Source organism: Taurulus bubalis, assembly GCF_910589615.1.
Source record: "Taurulus bubalis genome assembly, chromosome: 15".
NCBI lineage: Eukaryota > Metazoa > Chordata > Actinopteri > Perciformes > Cottidae > Taurulus > Taurulus bubalis.
Genome location: NC_136603.1, coordinates 17,318,250 through 17,346,015, shown reverse-complemented (window position 1 = coordinate 17,346,015; position 27,766 = coordinate 17,318,250). Strand labels below are relative to the sequence as shown.

The 27,766-nt window shown below is 40.2% G+C and overlaps 3 protein-coding genes across 3 annotated transcripts in view; 2 read left to right on the top strand and 1 right to left on the bottom strand.

The window, feature by feature from the left end:
- Nucleotides 1-921: 921 nt before the first annotated feature.
- stat4 (signal transducer and activator of transcription 4) lies at nt 922-12,658 on the top strand (the record flags this gene model as incomplete). Its single annotated transcript, XM_079230478.1, has 23 exons — nt 922-1,061; nt 1,656-1,791; nt 4,155-4,253; nt 5,182-5,274; nt 5,364-5,442; nt 5,531-5,622; nt 5,791-5,942; nt 6,570-6,728; nt 7,178-7,270; nt 7,377-7,436; nt 7,568-7,588; nt 7,938-8,031; nt 8,303-8,347; nt 8,608-8,691; nt 8,817-8,915; nt 9,145-9,280; nt 9,482-9,534; nt 9,766-9,860; nt 10,652-10,788; nt 10,953-11,150; nt 11,254-11,299; nt 11,520-11,625; nt 12,394-12,658. 23 exons carry the CDS (start codon nt 922-924, stop codon nt 12,415-12,417), a joined length of 2,241 nt encoding a protein of 746 aa, XP_079086604.1. The 3' UTR covers nt 12,418-12,658.
- A 3,014-nt stretch (nt 12,659-15,672) lies between these two features.
- On the top strand, nt 15,673-24,556 carry LOC306747832 (signal transducer and activator of transcription 1-alpha/beta-like; the record flags this gene model as incomplete). The annotated part of the gene is made up of 23 exons (XM_079230932.1): nt 15,673-15,833; nt 16,426-16,570; nt 16,692-16,787; nt 16,941-17,018; nt 17,115-17,193; nt 17,294-17,382; nt 17,873-18,024; nt 18,127-18,276; nt 18,382-18,474; nt 18,843-18,902; nt 19,054-19,083; nt 19,192-19,282; nt 19,442-19,483; nt 20,026-20,109; nt 20,258-20,359; nt 20,516-20,651; nt 21,035-21,075; nt 21,194-21,270; nt 21,412-21,551; nt 21,975-22,151; nt 22,427-22,475; nt 22,699-22,771; nt 23,290-24,556. 23 exons carry the CDS (start codon nt 15,673-15,675, stop codon nt 23,347-23,349), a joined length of 2,205 nt encoding a protein of 734 aa, XP_079087058.1. The 3' UTR covers nt 23,350-24,556.
- A 1,445-nt stretch (nt 24,557-26,001) lies between these two features.
- Nucleotides 26,002-27,766, bottom strand: part of glsb (glutaminase b) — a gene marked incomplete at both ends in the record, with an annotated part of 30,893 nt that continues 29,128 nt past the window's right edge. The window contains 2 exons of the mRNA XM_079231411.1: nt 26,002-26,149; nt 27,195-27,258. Of these exons, the coding sequence (XP_079087537.1) occupies nt 26,002-26,149; nt 27,195-27,258 (212 nt within the window). The remainder of the gene's footprint in view (nt 26,150-27,194; nt 27,259-27,766) is intronic.

Genomic DNA, 27,766 nt, shown 5'->3' with positions numbered 1-27,766 from the left:
ACCTTTAAAGTGCTATACAAATAAAATGTATTAATATTATTATTATTATGGACAAAATGTATATGAGGCACCATCTGGCTCTTCGATGATTCTGTCCTGATCACTGGCAAAACGTCTGGTACTGAATATATTGTTAAATCCACTCTTTTATTTTCTTTCTTTCTTGCTCTAGTTCTCTATGTCTCACGCTTTGACTGTCAGTACAATCATTGGTTAAATAAACACATTATATCAACCAAAAATGGCCGCACTAAAGGGAACATATATTTGATGAACACATATTTGTGGCAGGTATTCATCATGTTTTCCTTCATTTGCAGACGTGCCTGGACTGTCTCATCTTTCCACAGAAGAAAACAACCACAAATGTTTCCATCAATATACGTATGTAGCAATGTTTTAAAGACGCTACACATGTGTAATGTGCGTTTCAGCAAGAGTGATACGAGACTGGTTATAAAAAGTATTAATGAAAGGTTCTTGGTTCAGAAGCGAGGTTTGCAGGTAAGCTTGATGCCAACATTCTTATCTGGTGACTGTCTTGGTTTGTGTGTGTGTGTGTGTGTGTGTGTGTGTGTGTGTGTGTGTGTGTGTGTGTGTGTGCGTGTGCGTGTGTGCGTGCGTGCGTGCGTGCGTGTGCGTGTGCGGATGGGCGGGTTTCCTGAGTGTGAGGACAGCCCCTTAATAAATGAGGTCGCTTCCTGAACATGAAAATCGAAAGTCAAAGAGGGAAACAAGTGCACATGGTAAATGAGACTGACGGAAAAGCAGCGCAGAAACAGCACAGGTAACAAATATGAACAAATAGCACTGAACCGCAGACTCTTTTTTGTTTACAATATGTAGGCTGTATCTATGATTTATTATTACTATTTGCCTACTCTATCTTAAAGTGGATGATGATTTCTATGTTTTTGTTGTATGCCAGGCAGGATGAGCCAGTGGAAGCAGATTCAGCAGCTGGAGACCAAACTCCTGGAACACGTGGACTATCTGTATGATGATAACTTCCCCATGGACATCCGTCAGGGTCTGTCCAGCTGGATCGAGTCTCAGGATTGGTGAGTCCTGCTCCCTGGCTATGTGTGTGTGTGTGTGTGTGTGTGTGTGTGTGTGTGTGTGTGTGTGTGTGTGTGTGTGTGTGTGTGTGTGTGTGTGTGTGTGTGTGTGTGTGTGTGTGTGTGTGTGTGTGTGTGTGTGTGTGTGTGTGTGTGTGTGTGTGTGTCTAACTTTGTCCTGCACTTTTCTCTTCTATCTACACACACAAAAAGGTTTGGTCTGTTTTGATTTTACAACCTTTACTGTCTTCAACCTTGTTGTTTGTCTGAGTGAAAAAACAGTGATGAAGATTATTAAGAGCCGAGCCTATTTCACCTGTCCAGCACCAAACAGCAGACAGACATATGTAGCGGATGGTTAAAGAGACAATTTTTAAAAACTTTTTTTTTACTTTTTTACATTTCTAACATGTGGGCAAAGAACAGAGCAGAGCCGTCTGTTGACTTGTAAACACTCATACCAACTTCATAAGGTGATAATACGAACACAATGTGTTCTCAGCTTCTTTATTGGGGGTCTATTTTTTCGAGCATAATATCTTCTTCTTCATCTGTTTTGCAAGGAATCTCCTAAACGTCACACCGTCTGTTTTTCAGGGACATAGCAGCTACCGACGAGTCGATGGCTGCGGTGCTGTTCACAGACCTGCTGTCCCAGTTGGATAAGGTGCGATCACAGGAGCAGAACTTCCTACAGAGACACAACATGAAAATTATACAACAGCAGTTACAGGTGTGCCACCCTTCTTTCATCCTTTCATGTCTTAGTTATTGTGCAATGTTCAATGCTCACTATATTGTCAACAGGGGAAAATGAGCCGGCATTTGCAATATCTCTGAAACAGAAAGGCAAAAGCTCTCGAGCTATTTACTGTATCGTCACTTCTACATATCCACGTCTACTTACATTTGCTTATACACGTCCGTTAGAGATCTGCATTTATTACAGTAGTCTTCAGTCTGGTCATTTTCTTCATCATAACAAGATTAAATATTTTCATTTTAGGTGGGTGACATGTTCACTTATCTTAAAAATCAACCAACAGTTGCTTGCTTCAGTGAAGAATTAATATTCTGACCATACTCATCATTTGCGGTACTCAAATGTAAAACATCTGTAAAAAGGAGAAGTAGTTTTTTGGTATGTCTCCTGGAGGTGAAAGGGAAGTAAATTCAAAAGTCACGTTGAATGTGTAACTGGTTCCAATTTTTTCGTGTGTTTTTTCCGCGTTACCTGAAACTGTTTTCACTGTTCAGCGACTCACGTGTCAAAATTAAGAGAGGAAAGGTTGTGCAAGTGCTGATATAACTTTTTGGTGTTTTACTCAGTATTAAAGACTAGTCTTTCATAATTTTATAAATGTTTTGCTCGTTAAATTCCTTGTCTAAGTACATCAATGATGTGTTGATGTGGAAAAGAGACCTGCTTGGTCAATGTCTTTCATGCTGTCATATTGTGGAGAGTTTAGTCCCGGACGTTGTGGTGAGTGCTCACCGACGTCATGAGCCTCAGCACACATTTTATTCTGGAAAAGACATAAACCTTTGCAGAACAAACCCATGAAGCTCACACCACTGCTTCCTGTGTCTGACTGTGTACGCGTGTGTGTATATATGTGTGTGTGTGTGTGTGTGTGTGTGTGTGTGTGTGTGTGTGTGTGTGTGTGTGTGTGTGTGTGTGTGTGTGTGTGTGTATGTGTCAAAGTCAACACTTCTCAGAGGAAGCAGTTACTCCAGTGCGGTAGTCAGGGGTGCTTGAGGTTTGTCGTTGTGATGTGCGACAGAAGTTTGTATCATCGATTCAAACCGTATTGCAGTGCTAGAATCTCCCTTTCAGTTGATTGTCTCATCACCAACATTCAAGCAGAATCTTTCTTCAAAAACCACTCTGGTACACACACAGGGATGCGTCTAATATTGCTAAGTGGCATCAGTGTTACTGTAATGCAAGTGAGTGTGTAGGTGTGTGTTGATGCATCCTCAGTCGTCATTCCGACAATGATGCTGATGCATGAAAACCTGGAGGCGAGAGAAAAAGTTTCCTCTTCCCACAGCAGAATTTGTTGTACTTTTCTAAGTGGGTCTTTGACTGTGCTGATGAGCAAAACAGTGCCACACTCTTCAATTTCAAGCAGAAAATGAAAATCATGTGGTGATGTAGATGCAGCGGCGGAGGCAGGAGGGTTGCAGAGGGAAAGTTTGTGGCCGCTCGATATTTAAGATGTACTGGATGAGCACAAGGCATTGCTATTTTTGTTTTTATTTGGAATAAAATCCTGTACTATAAGCATATTCCAAACTATCACATAAACCAGATATAACCTTATTCATGTATTCTACAATGAACAAGGTCTAGTTCCTCATTCCATAGTGATGTCATCAGGTTATCTCATATTTGGAGATTTGTAACAGGAGGCTGTGTTACACAAGGGGAGCAAAGAGTTTAAAAGACGAGGGTATTTAACAGGTAGGGAGGGTCCAATCAAAAGAGTCTATGCTTGCATTATGGGAAATGTAGGATCCAGTGTTTTTTGGAGCTTGACTGATACAAGGGACTAAAAGTCAGAATATCGTTGCCTCTTTTGTTTGAATTTCGACACTTCTTTTTCAAATCTGTCTCATGCGAGTCCCCCAACTTTACAGAAGTGCATCAATAGATAACTGTTGTGCCAAATGTATTCTTATCTCTCCTCAGGTTTAAATACTCAAAATCCCAAAACATTCTGTAATTCATTGCCGGCCTGAGCTCTATTACTTTCAACAGCGCTCTGCCTTGAATTCAAGTAGCTGCAAATGTCATCAAAATCATTATTTTGTTCATGGAATTTGTTTTTGTTTTAAGGATCACACCCTCAAAAATGTTTACCGAGATTCCAATTACAGTTACGGGCTATAATGCCATGGAAAAAAAAAAAAATTGGTCGTACTCCAAGTATCTGTGCAATCCTTTGGCTACATGCCTCATATTTACACCTTCATCATGACTGATCTGTGGTCCTTTTATGTATTGCCAAGGTGAACCTCATTCCTTTATAATTAAATATGTTAAGTACTTCCAGTAACAACCTCTGTGTGTGTGTGTGTGTGGCTCTACAGGTGAAATACATGACAAACCCTGCTGTCATGGCCAAGGTCATCTCCACCTGCCTCAGGGAAGAGCGGCGTATCCTCTCCAGCGCCTGCATGCAGGAACAGGTTTGTCACATCGTCTCACTCAAAGGGAAAGTCCCTCTGATTCCTTAATAACAAAATCAGAAATCAGAGCTGCTAACCAGGAAAACAGCACACTCTTTCATATACACCCCCATATTCCCAGCCGTTTCACTTTATTCCCAAGAGACAATGTAGCATGGCAAAGTAGTTCTACTGCCTGCGTAACTTTAAGTGCTGAAACTTTTTTAATGTGTCGTATTCCAAGAAAGCTGCTGCAAATATGCTGTAAAACTAAATGAACTCTTAATAATTCTAATATGTTTAAAAACAAATTGACTAACTGTGCACTCTCTGATCAACGGCATGCAGACAAAGTTAACAGCTTGCAAATTAACTAAATTAAAAGCTACAATTTTGTTAAAAACAAAAAATAAATTTAAATAAATTTAAATATTGGACTTAGGTGGCAACTGTTTACTAAAAAGTTTGCCATTTACTTAACAGATGATAATATATCAGTGTTATGTTTACAGTTTGTTTCTGCTGCTCGCAGGTGGCCAAAAAAAAGTGAAATTTTAGTTTAATTTCTGCTTCTGAGAAATGTTAGTGTATATATAGAATATCCAACTTAATAGACAGTATATTGGACATCATCAGTTTATAGCATTGCTGGCGTCGTGGCTCTTGGGTAGCCGATGTTGTTTGGTCTAACCACAACATTTAGCTCAATGCCCCATTGTGCCCGAATAACTATACAGCCTCGCAGAGCTGCTGGCATGGCTGCAGATTATTGTTTCATATTATCAAATGTGTGCATTGTAGTTGAAGCACCGCATCATATATTCAGGTGCGTTCTGGCAGAAATGAGACATTTGTATTAAATTAGAAATGCTGTCATAATTCCTACAGTTTATAGAATAAAATACAGATTAGAAGTCTACGTTTAATACTTTTTAATATTTTCCATCAGGGTCCACTGGAGAAATCCTTGCAGAACTCTGTGGCCTTCGAGAGACAGCAGAACATGGACAACAGAGTTGGGATCATCAGGGCCAGCGTGCAGGTAACTGAAACACATTCAGGGAATATCAAAATAAAGTCATGCCGACATTTCATCCAATTAGATGAACTCTAAAAACAATGTCTCTCTAGTTGATGGACCAGGCTGTGAAATACATCGAGGACATGCAGGATGACTTTGATTTCCGCTACAAGACACTGCAGTCTCGAGGTGTGCGCTGTTGTACGATGTGCACACATTACACAATATGCACACAATATGAATAAAACCCTGTACTGTATTTGTGTGCATGTGTCAGAATCAACAGATGCACGACAGAACCCTGAGCTGATGAAACAGGAAGTAACAAGACTGCAGGAAATGCTTAACAGGCTCGACTTTAAAAGGAAGGTACGCATTTGTATCATCATGCAAAGCTCTGACATGTGAGGGATCAGACAATTACCGAAATGTTTCCAGATATAAAAGTTACAGGGCATTCCAACACCTCAACAGTGTACAAATCAAAACGTGCTGCATTTGATGAACCATCACAGCTGTTTTAAACATCTTTCTTAGGAGATCCTATCAAAGATGGATGTTGTGATCAAGGAGATCGATGACCTGATGAGCTCTCAGCTCAACCCTCAGCTGCAGGACTGGAAGCGCAGGCAGCAGATCGCCGCCATTGGTGGTCCGCTGCTCACCGGCCTGGAGCAGCTGCAGAGTTGGTAATGAAAGAATATTTACAGAAACCATGACTTTCAATCCAATGTTAACTCTGGAACATGTTTTAAACGTGCAATGTTGAGTATTGTAGGAACATTAAAGGTGCCCCCCCCATAAATTGAGTACATTTTGAGCTTCTGTCTGTACAGAGAGATGTTCATCAACGTTAATAGTGAACTAGTGATAGCCTACTTGTTTTTTTCTTACTGAAGGCTAATCTCTAGAATCCATTTCAGTTTTACTTGCTTCCATGGCTGCAGGTTTGTGTGCCAGTTTGCTTCAAACCTGGATCACACAGGTCAAAAACAAAAACAGTGAAATTTCATTGTAAAACATATTGGCGGTAGAATTGTTGTCAGAGAAGCTAGTTTTTCAATTTAGCATGTCTCTGGGGATATATTGTGGTCATTTTATGATTTAATACAGTAAATATATTACATATTGGTCCCTTAAAGCATCATATTTTACATTTTGTGCTTTAAAACTGGGTCAAACTCTGCTCTGTTGTCATGTCCAGTTGTTTCCTGTGTGAATTCTCACCAACAGGGGATACACCCAGATTAGCACAACATACTATTTGTAGGTCACGTTCATGTACATGAAACAAGCTCTGTTTTGTTCCCTCTCAGGTTTACTCTGACCGCCCAGAGTCTCTTCCAGACAAAGCGTCAGCTGGACAAACTGGTGGACCTGGTTGTGAAGGTCACCTACGAAAGTGACCCAATTCCCCTGCAAAAACATCAGATGGAGGAGCGCCTCAAATACCTCATCTATCATCTCATCAAGAGGTACTCTGAACAGCACACAATGCCACATTAGATGCAACTAATATGCACTTAAAAAAAGCAATACTGTGCATCGTAATACAGATGCCCTTACTCTCTTTGTAGTAATTAGGTGCTTTGATCATGAACACTGTACTCTGATGCACAATCCTTTTAATTTAGCTTTTTTGTTGTTGTGTGTTTGTTTGAGGCAACTAATCACACACATAATAGAGCCTTTATTTTGTTTTATAGTGTAAAAGTTGTGTAGCTTTGGTCCTGTTTGTAAATACATACAGATTGCTCATGGAATATGAGACAACTGACATGTGTGAGCAACTTCCTCCTGTACGTGGAGCACTGATAACACATTACACAATTCAATAAGGTGCCACTGCCAACACAGCCAACTTACGGCTTGAATGCATGAAATACACATGGTGTTGATCATGTGAGGTGTGGTTTGTTCTCAGCTCATTTGTGGTGGAGAAGCAGCCATGCATGCCCACACATCCACAGAAACCCCTCATCATCAAGACCGGAGTACAGTTCACCACCAAAGTCAGGTATCACTGTGTGACATATGTTTTTATGATTTATTTATGCTATAATAATTAGTAGTAATGGTGGTTGTTGATTTCATATTTTTCTCCTCCTCCTAATTTCTCTCAGACTCCTGGTTAAACTTCCAGAAGTGGATTATCAGCTGAAAGTGAAAACAATATTTGACAAGTGAGATTTTAATGTTAAAATTTGAATAAACATAAATGTACATTCAGTATTATATCTATCTATCTATCTATCTTAAAAGTGATATTCTTCAGATTAACGTGTCTAATCATTATTTATGTGTGTGTCTCTAGGGACCTCCCTCCTGGCAAAGTGTGAGTACAAACCACCTCAAGACAGCGGCTGATGTTTAATTTGAGAAGAAAAGTGTATCAGCAGTGGCCAACAGTCAATGTTTCATACTGCGGTCGCTAACTGTACACCAACAATACATGTTTACGAAATAAACATAACAGTACATATTTCTGTCTTTCAGCTCAGTTTTGTTGAAACAAGTTGTTGAGCTTTTATTTTGAAACCATACCAAAACGATAATTTCTCAATTGTAAACATTTAGAAAGTGTATTCATATTCCAGCAGCTAGAGTTGCATTTGTGCCATCCCAAAACAGTCAGCATAGCATAAGAATTAGGCTTCCGTGTTTCACCTTCTTTTTCTACTCAGAAGTCGTCAGTTTTTTATCCTGACCAACAACACTAAAGTTATGGACATCGAGGACTACTCAAACGGCTGCCTCTCAGTGGAGTTCAGACACCTGGTAAGACAAAACATTCACTCTGATTCTATTAAATGCTTATGTGTCATTTATTATCAGAAATGATCAATACCTGGGGACTACACATTAGTAGTCCTCTATCGCGCTCTGACAAAAAAAGGAAAAGCTGTTTTCCCCCATAACTTGAAAAAGTAATTGTATTAGTCCATACTTCAATATTCTCAGTCGCTGTCCTGCACTATCAGTGTGTGTTTACTTGAATGTGGTATAAAACATTGACCAGTTTGTCAAAGTGCTGATTTCTATCTTACAGCAACTGAAAGAGAAGAAATATGTCAATGGAACAAAAGGGAATGAGGTAAGAAATTAAGATGAGTTAAAGGGACAGATTGATTGGATCAGATGATTTTGGGCTGATCTGTCCCTTTTTAATATACCAGTAAAGTGTTCCCTCAACACCGATGCTGAACACCTATGCTACTGTAATGTGTAATTGTCTGAAAATAAGTAAACTGTCTGAAAATACTATTCTTATTCTGATATGGTTGTACCGAATTTCACAATGCAGCACTAAGAGGGATGGACTCTAAACGGATCTGTGCTTTGTGTGTTTCTCAGGGTCTCCTCTCAGTGACGGAGGAACTTCACTCTCTCAGTTTTGAGGCTTGCTTCACAGTGCAAGGCCTCACCATTGATCTAGAGGTCAGAACAAGCAGCGTAGCTTTGACTTGGTGTTTGGCTCTCTGTTAATGATGCCGCAACTTGCTGACTGTGTGTGTGCGTGTGTGCGTGTGTGCGTGTGTGTGTGTGTGTGTGAATCCTTCCAGACGTATTCTCTGCCACTGGTGGTCATTTCCAATGTGAGCCAGCTGCCGGGAGGCTGGGCGTCTGTCATGTGGTACAACCTTCTGACTGATGAGCCGAGGGTGAGCTAACGCACTCTGTTGTAATTACCCTCCGTGACCGGTTTATTCGGTACAACTAACTAAACTGTTTTAGTGAGCAGTTGATTCAGCTTTATGATCATTGTAGGGAATGTCTGTTTGCAGTGCGTTGAATGGGATTGTATTATATTAACAGGTGTTTTCAAAAACTACTTCCACATCCCCACTCTCCTCTTCTTTTGTTTTTCTTCCTCTTTCCCATAATCCACAGAACTTGGCATTCTTTGGGAACCCTCCTCGGGCCACATGGAGCCAGCTCTCTGAGGTCCTCAGCTGGCAGTTCTCCACCTTTGCTGGTCAAGGCCTCAACAAGGAGCAGCTCAGCATGCTGGGAGAGAAGCTTCTCGGTAGGTTGGCCCTTTAGCTTTCACGGGTAAATGTTGGCATGATAGCTGATAGTCTTTGGAGGCTGACATGAGTTTGGTACCACACTCAGGGGCATTTCTACAAGACTCATAGCTGCAGACTTGACCTTCCAGGCCAGCTGGTGTTGGGTACTTCGGTGCAGTTTGGTTCAGTCATTTTCTGTGTTGTTGTTGTTTTTGTAGGTCAGCATGCCTCCTGTAGTGACTATCAAGTGTCCTGGTCGAAGTTCTCCAAGGTAAGTGTTGAATAATATGTACCACAAAGTACAATGTGGTCTCATCACCAGTATGGTTGTGACATCTAGTGGCCAATGAGAAACCATGTTCTGTGTCCCATTCTGTATTGTTGATCCTGGACATATTTTTTTATTCCATTTCATATCTACATTATATATATATATAATGTTGTGTTTACATTTTTAAAAAGTACTCATTGTACCTCCTCCGTGTGACGTTCATTCTTCAAGGAGAATATTCCAGGAAAGCCCTTCAGTTTCTGGATGTGGCTGGACTCCATCCTGGAGCTCATCAAGAAGCACTTGCTGCCAGTCTGGAATGAGAAGTAAGCCACTGGCTCACTTGCTATGTCTCAACCCCTCAACTTCCCCAATGGATCGCTGCCCTCCAGTAGGACCGCTCCTCTTAGGATGTTACTGTATTTCACTGGATAAGAATATGTCTCTATTGAGGCACTGACTCATGCACCTCAACAAGGTTACGACCAGATGTGGGAGCAGAGCTTTGTTTCTTTAAGTTAAGACCCTCTCTTGCTAACTGTAACTGTGCTTGGCCAAGAAACAGTCTGGTAATGTAATGTTAAATAGTGTACGTGCCGGTTTGCTCACTAACTGTCTTTCTATTTTCTTGTCAGTGGAAAACAAGGAAACTCCACCTGTAGCGCATTAAATTAGTTCCCATTGATTGCACTATAGGCACTGTATTTTAGATGTAAAGCATCTGTCGAAATTGGCTTGTATCACTATATTTAGCACAATGACATTTTTGTTCAGTTATTGTCTGAGTAGCTCGACACTGTCAAACTGCACCACTTATAGGAAAAACATAGCCGCAGCATTTCAGACCTGCAGAAGTTGACAATCCAATGTAGCCTATAAACAGAGAAAGACAAGTTAATCAGAAACTACAATGCTCACATTCATATTTTGCAGGTTCAAAATGTGAAAGCGCAAAACATACTCACAAACAGCGGCTAGACTTTTTTTTCTCTGATCCATTTTATTATCCAGGTTTGATAAGCAAATTCAATAAATTGGTCGTGCAAAAGGCAAAGCTGCACAACTTAACCACAATGGATGTTTTTGTGTTTCTTTTTCCCTGACACCACCCATGCAGCCACATCATGGGCTTTGTGAGTAAAGAGATGGAGCGCACTCTGCTGAAGGACAGAGACCCCGGCACATTCCTCTTACGCTTCAGTGAGAGCCACCTCGGAGGAATCACATTCACCTGGGTGGAGCACAACGACAATGGTGAGGACAACCGCATACATTTGGCAACAAAAGTGTATTTTTAAATACTATTTGGTCGAGGTAATTTATGTAAGTCAAGTGATGTATTTCGGGCGGTTTTCTTGCATGTTGTCTTCACTAGAAATCTCTTGCTGTGCTTTGCTAATAGTAACTATTTACTACAGGAGACACGAAGTTCAACTCTGTGGAGCCATACACTAAAAGCCGGCTCAGTGCGCTCCCTTTTGCCGACATCATACGAGACTACAAAGTGATCTCAGACGGCGTTGCCCCAGAGAGCCCGCTCAAGTTCCTCTACCCCGACATCCCCAAAGATGAGGCCTTCGGACGTCTTTACAACAGTCAGCCAAGCAAAGGCAAGGGTGCAAAAACATTTCTTTTTTTATTGCTTTTTAAAATCTTTGTTGGCTCACTAGATTTTAGGCGACAACGCTAATCTCTCTTGTATCTCTGATCAATTTCCAGTCCATCCATACATACCTTCTACCCTCATCCCCATCTCAGAATTGCGGTGAGTTCATTTGAAGACTACATGAGACCCCTTACGTTTTCTTATTTTGCCCTAACATTTAATTATCAGACCAAAGGTGGGCAATAGATATTGATTATGGCACATTGCTTGCGCTGCCAATGCAACCTATAGCAAAATGAGAAAACTGATAATGATGTAGAAAATACTCCATAACAAAAAATACTTCACTTGTATTGTCTCATTTTCTCTGTTACCCCAGCTCCCATGCAATCACCACACCAATTTCTTGTCAGTCTCCTGAGCCACCAATGACTCCTGGGGAGTTTGACATGCTCAGCGAGCAACTGTGCTTTGACATTGATAGCGTAAGTTTCCATTCTTTGCCAGCGCTCTTTGAAAGAAACGCTTGCAATATTCTGTGTTGAGTCTATGTTTTCTTATTATTATTAAATTCATGGAAAGACCACAACATACAATGTAGTAAAGACGGGTATATATATTGTATTCCTCTGTGCCACAGAGAACCCTTCTTCAAAATCCTTGTTATGATAAAAAAACTATTAAAATCCCATTGATGAGCCAAACTGTTGCACTGGGTGACATGTTACTTACTTACACCGTCCTGCTGCTACTAGCACACCAAATGTGTACTAATCCTGATAGGATAGGCAATATGAAAGATATTCAGAGACAAACACACATTATTGGTTTTGGTCTTTTAATGGAATTAGTTGGCAATAACAAAAAAATGAAGAGCAACTACGGCCTTTTTTGTGTTGTGTTATCATCTCAAAACCATTTAAGAACAAACAAAAAAACAGTGAACAAAACACATTAACAAAATGATCATGTCAGAAAACAGATTACCAGAGCACAAAATACAGAAGACAAACAATAGCGCAAATTAATTTGACAATTCATTTTTGTGCTCATGCTGTTGTGCCAATGATATATGAAAAGATGCAACAGGGTTAATACTTTAGCATTAAGATGAGAATATTAGCATTATTATGTTGGTTTTAATATTGTTCTGCATGAGCAAAAACCTGCTGCTAATGTTATATCTCTTTTGGTTTTATAGATGAGTCCTCTACATGTTCTGCTGCTTTAATGCTCTCCTCTTTGTTTTACAGATGAGCTCTTCATATTCAGACTAAAGCAAGATCATACATCAAGATGCCTTGAATCATTCCCAACGGAGGTTTCATACCATCCTGACACCAGTCTTTGGTCAATGTCTACATCTTTCTTATCACGAAACTCAGCCTGCTGTGTTTAAAGAGGTTTTATAGTGAATTGGACTCATTTCACATACAGTATATATATGTTTTTATTGACTTGGTTTTGAGTTGTTGACTATTGACTATTTTCTATAAGGCCATTATTGCATATAAAACAATTGAAACATGTTTATTTTGTCTGTAATGTACCATATTGACGTAAGTTTGCTTCTTCATTTCGTTATCAGCGTTATCATTCAAACATTTAAGGTTAGCTCATCTGCCACCTATAGTTCAAGATGAGGCATCACAAGGTCTACAGATAACTTTACGGCACAGCAGAAGTTTACAGGGCTTTTATTTTGGAAGCAGCCGGAAGTCGAGTGTCTATCTGACTACTGCGTACTTGATGCACGCTCCTCGAGCATTTACCGAAAACCACGTGATTCCCGGAGAGCGTTAATTGTGGGCGGATGTGTTGTTTTATGCTTCATGATATTTGAGGTCAGCGGTGTATACTCTCATATATTCTCAAGAAAGGCCGACAGAAGTTTAAAAAAAAAAAAACTAGCTTCAAACTGATCTTGCTTGTTTGAGTCAGTTCTCCTAAACATCATCCAGGTACAATATCATTCAATTAATTAAGAACCCAAACATATACACTTTGTCATTTGTTAGAAAGGAGTTCTGTATAATGTATAATGTATAATTGAACCCAAAAAATGGCAACTCCTTGAGAACTTCATTCGAACTCTGAGCCCTTGTGGTCACCTGAATCATCACATGCTGTTTGAGTTCGCAGCGGTTCTTCAACAGACTGTGATGATTCAGTATTGCTTTTAGCCTGTTGAATCGTGGGTAGGTTCCCCCGAGCAGCTGCGTCGTGTATATGTATTCATACATGATGTGGAGGGGGAATAAAAGCAACACCTAATCATCTAACGTCAGACTAAAACAAAGAGCCTTCCTTCTGGTAAACAGTCTAATCTGGGCGTCTTCCATGGCATTTAGGAGTGCTGTTCGTTTTCGGCTGTTGACTACCGGGGAAGTCTTTCACCCAATACTAGCTGTAAAAACAAATGTCAAAAAACAACTGCCAGTAGAGCAGATCAATGCAATAAATCCCACTTCTGACACCACTTGTTAGGATGGCCATATAGCGGCTGGATTTCGGAAGCAGGAAGCTCGACACAGAGGTTTACATGGTGGCCAACCAGGTGTTTATTTCACCTACATTTAAGACAACAGGACAGTCTTAGTGTACCACGGCAGCGTGTGGTCCCAGCAGCAATGAACCCAGCTCTATGGCAGATTTATATAGCCTGCCACTGATTAGACCCTCGCCCCCACCACAAAACAGGTAACTCTGCCCCTCCCCTGAACACACATTTACCCATACCCTAATACACACATGTATATACATTCCTATCCCCTCTAGACAAACAGTCAGTCACAGTATTTGTCTTCCCCGACCAATAGTAGACTGTAAAGTTATACGGCTGCAGAGCCAGATGCCATCCAACAATGTGCATGTTGGCATCCTTCATCCGATGCAACCACCGGAGGGCACGATGATCAGTCTCCAGGAATGTCTTCCTAGGAGGTGGTATCGGAGTGCGTCAATGGCCCACTTCATTGCCAGACACTCTTTCTCAACCATAGAATACCTTGTCTCTCTGTCTTTAAGCTTGAGACTGAGGAACACCACTGGCTTCATATCCTCGTCCACTTCTTGCAACGCACTCCGATACTACCTCCTAGGAAGACACATCAGTCTGGAGACTGATCATCGTGCCCTCCAGCGGTTGCAATGTTGTAAATGTAGATGTGCTGGTAGCTGGATTTTTTTAAACGTTGGACAGAACCATGCTATCTATTTCTTACCTGCCCCCTGTCTTTATGCTAAGCTAAGCTAACTGCCAGCTGACTAACTTCATGAGGCCCACAGACATGAAACTGGAGTCACTTTACTTGAGTATGTCCTTACTGTTTTATACTTCAACTAGAGAATTGTTGTACTTTGTACTCAACTTATTGGAAAACGTGCAGTTAGTTGCAGTTGCAGACTCAGATTAATAATACAAAATGTAATCATCATACATATTAGAGTGTATTATTATGGATTCAGATAATAAATTCTGGATCCCTGGCGGAAATTCTCAAGTCTCCCAGCAGTATTGTAAACAAGAAGACCACCTTTGAGCAATATGTAAGTGATGAATACATTAATTATTATTCAGATATACATATAATTATTTTAAAAGGCCATACTGCATTTTTACTAACACAGTACTTCTTCCACTATGGCAGTGAGCCTGCCGTGTTATATAACTCGCAGACCATGATTCATGTTTAATCTGTGCTCTTCCTGGTTGGACAGGTCAACTTGTGGTTTAGTGACAGAGGTCAATGAAAAAGCTCTCTGGTGAATTAAACCGGATACATCCAGGCGATGGAAACACACTTACTGTCTGTTTCTAAAGGGTTAACACAGCTAAATGAACAGACCTGCCTGGTGTAATACAAAAGCGTCCCTGTAGTATTGTGAAGGCGGAAGTTAAAACAGTGTGAACACCGGGAGACTTGACACCGAGGATTTCCCGAGAATCACACGGTGTGGGTGCGAGTCGGAGGATAAAAGTAAACGCCCCATTCCTGTTTATTTATTCCAGTTCCTTCCCGAGACAGTCAGGACGTATTATATTATATTATATTATATATTATACATTCCTGCACGCGCGGTTTATCAACAACAAGGATAAACAGCGACAGCCACAAAGGTAAGTTATATTTCTGTAGGAACGTAGAAGAAGAAGTTTTGACTTTGGAACAGTTTCGTTTTAAGGGGATCTTAACGCCCATGGTCATTACTTTTGAAGTGAGTTGGCATATTATCTGCTATTGTTATTATAGTTATAATTATTAATATTATTATGATATTGTAGTGACTGTGATTTCATAATTCACCCTTGTTCTTAGACGTATGTGCCAATGCTTGTCAGGTTAGAGGGCACATGACATGTAAAATGAACGAGACACGACTTGTGTTCTCAACTGAAGGAATTGCCTTTTACTTTTAAATGCACGTTCCTCAATATCATACATAATTGAATACAATGATACATTCTGTTATGAGAAAAATAAAACCCAAACGCATTGTGAGTTACTGACTCTCTCCGAGGTGGCGTTGACATGGTCTCTGGTTTCTTGTCGGCTAACTTGCAGATGGCCCAGTGGCAGGAGTTGCAGAAGCTGGACTCAGACCTCCAGGGCCGCGTGAGCCAGCTGTACGAGAGGAAGTTCCCCAGAGAGATCCGCCAGTGTCTGCGCGTCTCCATCGAGAGCCAGGACTGGTAAGAGGCTCTCCTCAGGGGGCCCTCCTCCTCCTCCGGGTTCCCGGTGTAACGGGTTGTCAATCCGCAAAGTCACACCTGCGTTATTGCCTTCTTGAAACACTCTTTTGTCGGAAAATCTATTTGTTTTTCCTGTTGTTATTGTCCTTAAGTGGTATATTTTACCCTAAGATGTTTTGCTTTATCTAGTTGCCACGAACTGATTACTAATGATTAACCAATGCATACGAAATGCCCATAGAGGGAAATTGGGAGGTCATTTTTGTTCAGGTGACCCCTACCTGAAAGAAGATACTTTTATTTTAAATATATTGTATTTGAGATTAAAAATATTATAAACTATAATTCTTCATGGCTTGGGTGAAAAATAGAATCTACATAGTGAACTATGTATAGTATATCATTACTCAATAAGAAGAAGAAAAAAAAAAGCCTCAAAAATGTAACAAAATACTGTAAATAAATAGATTTGGGACAGAGATTATTTACCCCTGTTACAAATACATCGTTCAACTAGATGGCCCACATTTGCATTCAAATTTGACCGAGACAATCCTGAAGTGAATGTACATTTTCTGTTGCTCGTTGACAGGGATTTGGCAGCTGAGGATGAAAACAAAGCGAGCACTTGTTTCCATGCACTCCTGGTGCATTTGGAAGAACTGTGGAACCGTTCTTTTCAGGAGAACAACATCTTGCAGGGACCTGATTTTCCAGGGATGAAAGACTACTTGCTGGTAGGACAGACATGCATTTATGGGAACTGAACCTCAATCTTCTCTTCTCAAAACAGAACGATTAAAACCTCTTATTGATTTGATGTGTGTACTTTAATTATTCTCATCTTGATTAACTTAGAAACACTTTGAAGATACGCCTCTGAACTTGGCCGTAATCCTCTCTGAAAGCCTAAAGGAGGAAAAGAAAATCCTGTCTTCAGCCTCTGAAGCACAGGTAAGATGGTATCAGATGGATGAAGGCTGCTGAAACACTGGAGACATCAAATGATCAAAAATGCCCTAGGAACTAATAATGTGCTAAAGATTACACAAATCGATATGCCAGTAATAAAAAAAGAGTGAAAGTATATATCTTTGTCTTTGTCAGGGTTGCAGCAGTCCAGCCATCAATCAAAAGTGGAAAGAGTTGGACAACAATGTGAATGAACTGAAAAGACAGACTTTGGTAAACTCACTTTATTATGATTACACAGTTTGCCGGTTTGTTTTCCACCTGACATACGTCATTGTTTCTAATTATATGACTTTAAATTCAACGCAGGAGGCGAAGAAGGAAATGAAGTCACTGGAGTACCTCAATGAAAACCTTGACTTCATACAGAGTGCCTGGCAAAGCCAAGGTACCGTATATTAGGAGACAAAGAAGAAGAAGAAGAAAGAAACCGGTGACGGGTTTGGTGTGAGTTCTTGATTCATTGATGCCTCGTTTGTCATTTCCAGTGGAGCAACACATCGGATTGGCCCAGTCTCATGCTGTTGTGGAAGAGGAATGTCTTAAGCGGACCAACTTCATCACACAAACAAAGCAGGTACTGTAGATGCCTGACTGGTGAGTCGCCAACTAATAAACCACTTAGTCAATGCGTTGTATGCTTTACATGTTGAAAGCAAGAAAGTCCGTTTTTAGTATTGATTTTTATTCAAAGCACGTTTTCTCTTTGAGTAATTCTTTCATGGATTGAAACACATTATTACCTCCATCAGCTCTAAGATCATAACAGCTAATCTTACATTCTGCTGGACGCACCCACCTAATATTTGTTGTGCTCATTTATGACTGTATGCTCGAGGCGTGGTTGCGGTGATTCACAATTTTTTGGGGAAAACATGTATTGATTGTTTTATACCGTCATTCAGTCTTCTTAACCGGCAGGGTCGGGGCTGCAAGTGCTCAACAACTGCTTCATTAGGAAGAAGGGATGTCCTAGCAATTATCTGAGCTAAAAACAGAGCCTCAACTAGTATGTTGCAGGTCTTAATTGTGGCTCAAAAACTAACTGAGCTGTTCTGGTCTTGCAGATGGTGGTGCAGCAGATACTGAACATTTTACACCTGGCACAGAAGATTGTGGCCACTCTCACAGATGTGGAGCTACCGGAGTGGAAGCGCAGGCAGCAGATGGCCTGCATTGGAAGTCCCGCTGACGCCTGTCTGGACCATCTCCAGAAGTGGTGAGAACTTATGAGCACTACCGTGGCATGTCTTGGGTCCACCTTGAGGAAGAAACTTTGTATGTTTGAGGAAACGTCTGAGTGTCTCCATGCCGTCGACAGGTTCACGACTGTGGCCGAGACGCTGCTGCGAGTGCGCGAACAGCTGCAGAAAATGCAAGACCAGAACAAGAAATACAACAGCGTCGATGCCTACAGCCTCCCAGAAGTTGAACAATTTGCACTGTCCTTGTTCACAAAACTTCTTGCAAAGTGAGACATGGCATCAGGGCTCCTCCGTGTCATACGTTACACACAGAGGGATAAACACTCTTTCATATTGTTGACATGTTTTGTTGCGGTCTTCTTGCTTTGCAGCGCTCTAGTGGTTGAGAAACAACCCATCATGTCCAGTTTACCACAACGACCTCTGATACTGAAGACGGGTGTGCGGTTCTCAGTGACAGTGAGGTACGGCATGCATTTTAATCCGTGTTGCTCTGCAGGCTACTGGAGAAAAAGTGTCCAACACTCAATCGAGATGGATGATGTGTCTAGATCTAATAAATAATTGTCAACTGTGGAGCGACTTCAGGTTACTTACTTTGCAAGAAAATGTGCTTTTGTTTCCTGCACAGCACTTTTTGAACGTGTCATCCGGTCAAATACAGCATCCGGGCCGAGACATATCCAATTAACTCATTAACGCTGTATCTGTACCAGTGAATTGCTAAATATGAGCTTCAGAGCATAAGAACATCATTCTTAAAATAGTTTTGGGATGTATTGTATGGACAGATGTTTTTTTTTTCATTATGTCAGTATCTGTTTCTTCTCAGGTTCTTGGCAAACCTCCCAGAGTTCAAGTGCCTGCTCAAAGTCAAACCTGTATTTGACAAGTAAGTCAAAGAAAACTTGTATCTTACATAAAGAAGTCTTCCATACATTTTTTTAAATGGTCTTTTTATTGTTTTGTTTGTTAGTTTAATATAAAAACACTTTAGCCTTTGTTTTCATATCGACCTTTATATATGTTTTGTCACCTTAAAGGGATGTTAAAGAAGCCACGACCCTGAAAGGGTAAGTAAAAGATAGCAAAACAATAAAAAAAAAAAAGTGAATTGACGTATTCTTATGAACTACTGATACATCTTTGGACGTTAACACTTTCTGGTCTGGTCGTTGTAGCTTCCGCCACTTTGACTTCAACAAGGATGACAGTAAGGTGTTGGACGTGGACTCGCCCTGTGGAGGCTTGGTGGCAGAATTTGGTCACATGGTATGAAACTCCTCAAACTGCTCAATTCAGCAGTGGAAGAAGCACGCCACCGTTGCCCATTAAATGAACAGCTGTGTGATTTATGAACATACATGTATTACAATGCATACGTCAAACAATTATAGTATATAATTAGTGCATTTTCATTATTTGTTTCAGTCACTCAAGGAATGCAAAGCAAGAAACAAAGGAGCATATGAGGTAAGATGAGAAATTGAATTAAATGCTTTTTCTACTCTATACTCCTTGTCTTGGTCGCCATCTGCCGGCTGTGAACATTTAACAACACCGACGACTCTAATGTGTCCCTCATCTGCGAGAACGTGGAGCCAGGTATCCAGCCAGATGTGGGCCAAATTGTGTTTTGAAAATAAATACCTCGTGGCACAAAATAGAAACAAAAAGACTTAAAGCACTGATCTTGGTTTGTCGAGGCCGTGCTGTGTTCTGTCACATAGAACTAATGCTCACATGGCCCTGTATCTGACAGCTTGCTGCGCTGCTCACAAGTGACCAAACACGGTCAACAGCCGTTTTACCATGGGTCATCTTCTTAGTTTGGCATTGTTAACATTTGCAAAACAACAAAATCAATTAAAATGCAGCTTTGTTTAGTTAGGTATTTGGTCATAAACCAAAGAATTGACATAAAACATGTGTATCAGATGTCATTAAATGTTACCTCTACGTGCTTCCACATTATAAAACAAGTAATTCTTCATTCTCTCTTTCCTCTTCATCAGAATCGTCAGGTGGTCACTGAGGAACTCCACATCATTATGTTTGTGACAGGGTTTCAGCACGCTGGACTGGAATTTAACATTGAGGTGAGTGAACGCGACACTCAAATTTCAGTCAGAGGCGTTTCCATTTTTGCGTGCTCTTTGCCGCTGAACTGAAGATATTATTGGTTGAAGAGCAGAACAATGTGTAGCCAGGCTGGTTATTTAATGGCCTCCTCCTGTGTCGGTCCAGGCCAGCTCTCTGCCTGTGGTTGTCATAACCAGCACCAATCAGGTCGCCAACGCCTGGGCCTCACTCATGTGGTCCAACATGCTGTCCGCCAGTGAACCGAGGGTAAAGCCATCACACAACACATAAACAATATCAGGCTATATTTAGCTACACATCCAGACTACACTAGTCGTGCGTATGCATTTTGGGTCCATGCTATTTTCTCTTCCAATTGACAAGTCTTGACTCCCATTTGAAGCCTGTGACTCTGTCCCGTAGAACCTGTCGCTGTTTGTCGACCCTCCTCCTCTCACCTGGCAGCAGCTCTCACAGGTTCTGAGCTGGCAGTTTGTGTCCGTTGGCCAACGGGAGCTCGACGAAAACCAGCTCTCCATGCTACGACACAAAATTGTGGGTGAGTGCTTGATCGCTTTTTCCATACAACTGAACCACGTCACCTTCTATTGTTTGCTTGCAAAAAAAGAGTTCGGGAAGTTGGTCTAAATTGATTCTACAGAAAATAAGAACAAAACATACTGTACTTGCACGAAGGATCAGTATTGGAGATCATCAATGTTGAAATCGTAGTTTTGGCATTTTACTGAGCGTTAGACGAAAGCTTTGATACGACTTTCATCTCTGTGATAAACTACAGCCAGGAGATGGTTAGCGTAGCTTAGCACAAATACTTGAAATGGGGGAAAAAGCAACTGTGTCAATATAACAAATAAGCGACATAATGTCCATTTTTGTTTTCATGACATTTTTCATGTCGGCTAACTGTTAGTTTCTTTGCAGATGATCCTGATGGTCTCGTTCACTGGAGCAATTTCTCCAAGGTGAGCGTTGAGCAAGATTCTGATCATACTATTGTTGACACTATTTGCACAACCTGAGGGACTTGTGTGTGTGTGTGTGTGTGTGTTGACATGTTTACTTTCTTTCTTGTGTGGGCAGAATGAAAATGCCTGGATTTGGATTGATGGAATCCTGGATTTGATCAAAAGACACTTGGTGGATCTTTGGCGGGTTGGGTAAGACGCATCCCAGTCAACTCAGCAATGTTTTAAAGTTTGGTTTAATGTCTGTGTCATTCACAATAACCTCACATGTCTGAGTATCATCACACTATACTTCCCAGTGAACTAAACACATATTCTGCGTGTGGGTTTTAGGTCCATCATGGGCTTCGTGAGCAGGGAGAGAACAGAGGTTCTGTTGCGGGAAAAACAGGCCGGGACCTTTCTGCTGCGCTTTAGCGAGAGCAACAAAGACGGAGCCATCAGCTTCAGCTGGGTTGACCGCTGCAATGGTGGTATGTTTAACGCTGTGGGTTTTCCAAAACCTATACTCTTTTTTTATTCGTCTTTTTTTTTTTTTCAGACGTCATGCGACTTATTGCACAAATTCCACGTAGTTGTGTTTTTACAATAACTTTGTATGTAATCACGGCGTGCAAAAAGTGTGCATTGTATTTAGTGTGACGGCACCATAACAGCAGTTTGTGTCGTGCCTAATAACAAACGGACCCTGCATAGCATGTGTTAAAATGTCTGCTTTTTGTCCCTCCACACAAGCCTCCATACAGTCCAAACATGAACTAAGAATACATAATGTGCAAATTCCTTTCTTTTTCCTCCAGTGGTCCCGTCGTGAGTGAAACTATCTCAACACCACACGTTCAGGTGTTTATCTCCCTGTTCGCTTACTTTTCTCTCTGTCCGTGGTTCCCATGTAGACACCCATGTGCATGCAGTAGATCCCTACACCAAAAATGAGCTGCAGTTAATGTCTCTGCCGGTCACCCTGCACCGCTACAGTCTGAGAGCCCAGAGAATGCACAGGAATCCACTGATCTACCTTTACCCAGACATCCACATAGACGCTGCCTTTGGACGCTACTACAACACCTCTGGTATTGTCTCTCGTTTGATTTTCTTTTCCGCGAGGACAACATTTTAATTGCTTCATGATTGGTACTTTTATACCTCATGATTACACTTCAGATGTATTCTTGTAGAAATATATTGTCGAATTAAAAACATATTGCACAACAACTTGATTTGACCGTCAACGGTTGGAGGAAATGAAGGTCCTCCCCCTCGTCATGATTAATCGTGTTCTTATCGCATACTATCCTTGATTGAACATGAATCCTGTAATAATCTCTATTCACCTCTGTTCATGCAGCAAAGTTCCGAAATGGCTACGTGACCAGAAATAACCATCCTATTTCAGAGTAAGTAAGATGATCATAATTGAACAAACCATCAGGGTTGAACGCTTTGTATGACATATCTTTTACCATCTACAAGTGTTCCCATCATGGAGAGCATGGGGATGCTTTCGAAATGCTAAATAACAATATAAATAATATTATAAACAGCATTGCTTATTATTCTATTGTTTAATGCTGTATAGGAGAAATCTGCCTCAATTTTCTATGTTTTTTTTTTCTACAGAAATCCTACGCCCCCTCCGTCTCCACCTCGGGAGATGCCCATTGTGGACATGGACATGGACATAGACTTGAGAGTGGGTTTGAAATTTTACAATTTTTTTCCCCGACAGCAGCTTTTATTTATATTTTTGGCCACATTGGGAATCAATAGCAGGGCTATTCAACTATATTAGTTTGGGCCGGACATTTCCCTGAGCCACCGGTCTCATTATGTATAGACAACATATGACACAACGCAACACACATTTTCAGGACTTTTTCTGAGCTGCATTGTAGAAGTAGCCTAATCATAAACAAAAACATAATCAGGACTATTTATTGTGCTTTTTCCATTGGATTAAGATTAATAAATTGTGTTTGGCAAAGACTCTTTCAGCGCATCAGAATAACATACCTTGCCAATTTGATCCATTGTTAATAAGAAAATATGAATTAGTTCAGCTTTAACAATCTCACCGTTTCAGTAATTCCAGTTTTGTTCAAAGATACAGTTGTGGTTTGATGAAGAGATGAAGTTTAATTTCCTTTATTTATATTAGACAGCTTTTACTCTGCATTTAATTGAAAACAAAATATGTTTGTTTCCCCGTAGCTGCCGGATATTGACGTCTTCCCTGATCTATTCGCCTGGCAGTACTCCCCGACTTATTGACATATTGCCAAGAAACCGCAGCAAGACCTACTTTGTCGATCTGAGTGTCTCCTTCTGAAAATGTGCTGGGTCTCAGACTCCGACAGTTATCATGGGAAAACATGAATGAAAATACATGGACTGTTTGCATAGCAAGTGTCAGTAAAACATTTAAGAAATACAGAACAAGTTTGCTATGATGTATGAGCATAATTATGTAAGATTTGGATAAATATTGTGCAAAACTACCAGTAATGTTAAGATTTTTAGGCAAGAGGTGGTTCTAAAATAATGTGTAATGGTTTTCTCCTGTATTATTTAAATGTGAACTGCAAATCTTTCTACTTTCACGTGATCACTTTTTGGATATTTGTTTGATTCCCTAGGAAATCCTGCTACCGTGCATAAAAAACACCAAACTGTACTACGGATGTTCTTAACTTTTGTTTATTAAAATAAACATATCATTCCAATGGCAAGAGAAATAACATCTGCATTTTACAGTACTGAACAACTTTATTTATACAGAAGGATAAAGGACAAACACGGTCAGTGGCCTACGGTCTTGGCTGCATCTCCCGGTCACACAAACACACAAGCTTTCACTAAAAAATACCACGCTCTTTTAGAAAGCCATTCGATATAAGAAAAAACATTTCATAAAAAAGTTTAAGAACAGCACAGCACATACACCTGCTGAAAAATGTGTCATTTTGTATTACTCGTATATATTTTTCAGCACTAGATTAATGGAGTCCCATAAGCAACAAGTGTCACAAATGGGCAACCTGATGAGTCAAGTTAAGCCGTTAATAACCGACTACACGTGTATCATAAGAGTTGAATAGTTCAAATTTCTTCTTAAATTAAACTGAATACTTTCCTCTACCTAGACAGTGGATGGAATTAATTACTAGCGTAGCCCCACGAAGGAGCCTGAAGCCAAGGAAGGTTTATCTGACACGTCGTCAAAGTTACTGTTCGTTTACTCCAGAGCTGAAAGGCCTACAGGATGAAACAAACCTACATTGTCACTAATGATTGTATCAAAACATATATTAATATTTTCCCATCTAAAACTAAATCTCGTATTTATATCTGGTGTGACAGCAAAGTTCGCAATATTTCTATTTAAATATTGCCTCATTGGAGTTAATGTATATTATTTAAGTAATTTACATACATTTAAAGTATCAATTAAACTATACTTTTGACTCATCAGGTATTCTGTTTCTCACACTTGTGACTTCTGGGTCTTCATAGGGTGAATATATATATATATATATATATATATATATATATATATATATATATATATATATATATATATATATATATATATATATATATATATATATATATATATATATATATATATATATATATATATATATATATATACACACACACACACACACACACACACACATACATATACACACACACAAATAGTAAGACCATGAGAAACCGCCACTTGGAATGTTACAGCATAACATAGAATCCTGTGTCTTGACACATTTTGTTCAGTTCAGCTCAGTTATTGTACTATATGGTTTGTTCGTGTTTCTAAACTTTTTCCAACTAAATATCATTGGGGGAAATTCAGTACATTCTCATTGTACAGTCTTTAGTGCAGTAGATCTGTGTGAAACTTTGTAGTGCATAGGTGACATCATACTTAAGTAAGTTTTATCAATGGTCCTTGTGCTGCTGAAATTGTTCTGTGCAGGAAAACCCAACAGTGTGACTATCCAAAAAGAAATGATGTCATTAAACTAAGTAAAAAAAATAAAATAAGTAAAAAGTATTCTTCGTGAAAATCTGACATTGTTGAAAGGAAGGAGGATGTAGGGGAAATGCAGATGACACTGACAAAATGTAACTGACAACAAAAATAAAGAAACCAATTTAACTTCATCCCAGATGCAGCCAATTACACAACCGTACATCTCTATAAATGTTACTCTTTAAAAAGTCTGTGAAATAAATACAGAGTGCTTCTATTGCAAGTGTTCCCACTGAAAAATACATTCTGAGTACAATCTTTCAATGACTTCAAAAGGGATGAAGCTTCATCGAAACCTGCCGCTGACCTCGCAGCAGTCAGGAGAACAATCTGAGAATATAGATGCAGCTATATGGAGCTCAAACAGGCACATAACTGCACTGTCAGCCTTTCTACGTTTACACAATCAGAGACGCATTATAAAGCTTGTATTATAATTTGCACACACACACACACCTCACTATCTCACAAAACGAATACATTGAGAGTATTACCCAAATATTTCCAGGTAGAGAATAATATAACATGAGCTATACTGTAACTAAACTAATACACTTTGATACAATCTATAGCCCGGGATACCACAAGGTTTACGGTACCGACACATTACATGAGTAATACACTGTAAACGGGATTGCATGACGGATACCCAGATGTTGCATCATTTGTTTAAACGGTACTGAGAAGGTGCTCACTCACGCACACGACACGCACTACGTTATGACAGAGGCGAGGGAGATATGGGAAGTACAGCAGCGATGCACAGCCGGAACGCAAAGCACAACAGACGAGAAGACACAGCGACAATAACTAGTTCATCACACATTTTCACAAGTATGGTCCCCCGTGGCGTAGAAGCCCATATAGTGTAGAAGTGTGCAGCAGGTCTACAGCAGGCTGTCCAGGCTCTTCTCCGCGCTCTCCTTGTCGTTGGCATCAGCAGGCGGGCTGTATTTGTCGTGGTAGCTCTGCAGTATGGTGACCACGTCGTGGTGGCCAAAGTGCACCGCTTCGTCCATCGGCGTGTTCCCCCATCTGCGAAGAAGACGGTGGCTAATCAACGGCTGCCGGGTGGAAAACATGGCCTCCTTACACACACACGTGTACATCATTGCCTGCTGCCACCCTCAGCAGTTCATCCAATAGGCTACCTGCTCTAGAAGTCACTGGTCACCAGGAACATCGTAACACGAGCTGTGGTCGTGATTCCTTTCGTTATATTTCTGGAACTCAATATTTGAAGCGTTCTCACAAAACTATAAAGCCCGAATCCATATACGGCAGTCATTTTTAGTAAGCACTTGACTTGCTGTTAGCTTGATGGATTTATCGCATGAGAAACCAAAACTGCCAATTATTCTCCTTTTGCACACAGGATAATTAAGATAATATGAAAAGTCTTCTAACTTTCCTTCATTGATTATATCCAGTCAAATCAGCACACAGTTTTGTCCTAATTTACAACCCTTACCAACAACTGGAAGGTAATATCATTCATAAACAGATAGTTTTTGCCTCAAACCTTCACGTAAACTACTTCACTCTACCCTTTTTCTCTGTAGACAGTATACGATGTCTACACCATGTGGCTGGCTATACAGTGGGCTTGTAGATACGCAGTATTAACAGACTGTATGCTACACTAATGCGTGAGGAGTTTTCATGTTTCTTTCCTTATTTTGGGGTGGGGTGTGTGTCTGTATTGTTTTACTTCGTACTTTCTTGTTGAAATGGCATCAGTTAATCATTTAAAGAATATACATACATTGTCTGAATTCATATTCACATTTAAGTTGGAACACATCTAAAGTTATGTTGTTAAGTTACTTTTGAAAATGGTCAGCAGAAATGTTTTAGTATGATTCGTAGTCAGTGGATCCCTCGTAAAAATGTAGGATCTGAATTGAACCCACGTCTGTAAGCAGGAGGACCGAGGGACGAACACAAGATTCAACCCACAGCTTATCACTCAAGTTAAAGAGAAGGCCATGAGATGCCATCATGTGAATGCTCTTTACATAACAAGAACAAAGAGGTCCAGATGGTGAGAGCTGAGGGCAGATGGAGAGTGTGGGCTCACCTGTCTCGGGGGACTGGGTTCACCTTGCAAGCCTCCAGCAGGAAGCGCACCACCTCCGTGTGTCCTGAGAGCAGAGCAGTCGTTGGAAAAGAGAAGCATACACGGACCAACGGAAACATGTTGTGTGCTTAATTCCCAATATAGTAAATGTTTGAAAAAGGACACCCAATATTTACACCCATGAGTGATGGATGAATGTCTCATTCCAAAACCATGGGCTTTCCACCGGATGGTCGTACTTCATTTGTGTTGTTTAAACATGAAAGGCCCCAAATTATTGTGACAAAGTTAGAGCCAATGGAATGCAATTGTCTTCAATATTAAATATATAAATAATCTAATGAATAAATAGGCCTATGAAATAAATAATTATGGCTATGAAATAACTGCTGTAATAAATAAATAAGGCAATAAAGATATACATAAATAAATTAGTCAATATAGTTAAACAATTACATATATTTTATTCATTTCATTCGGCATATTTATTTATGCATTTATATTTATTTAATTAAATGACATTCCATAGAAATCTCCCTTTAGTTTAAAATGTAAATCTGAATATGTGTTAC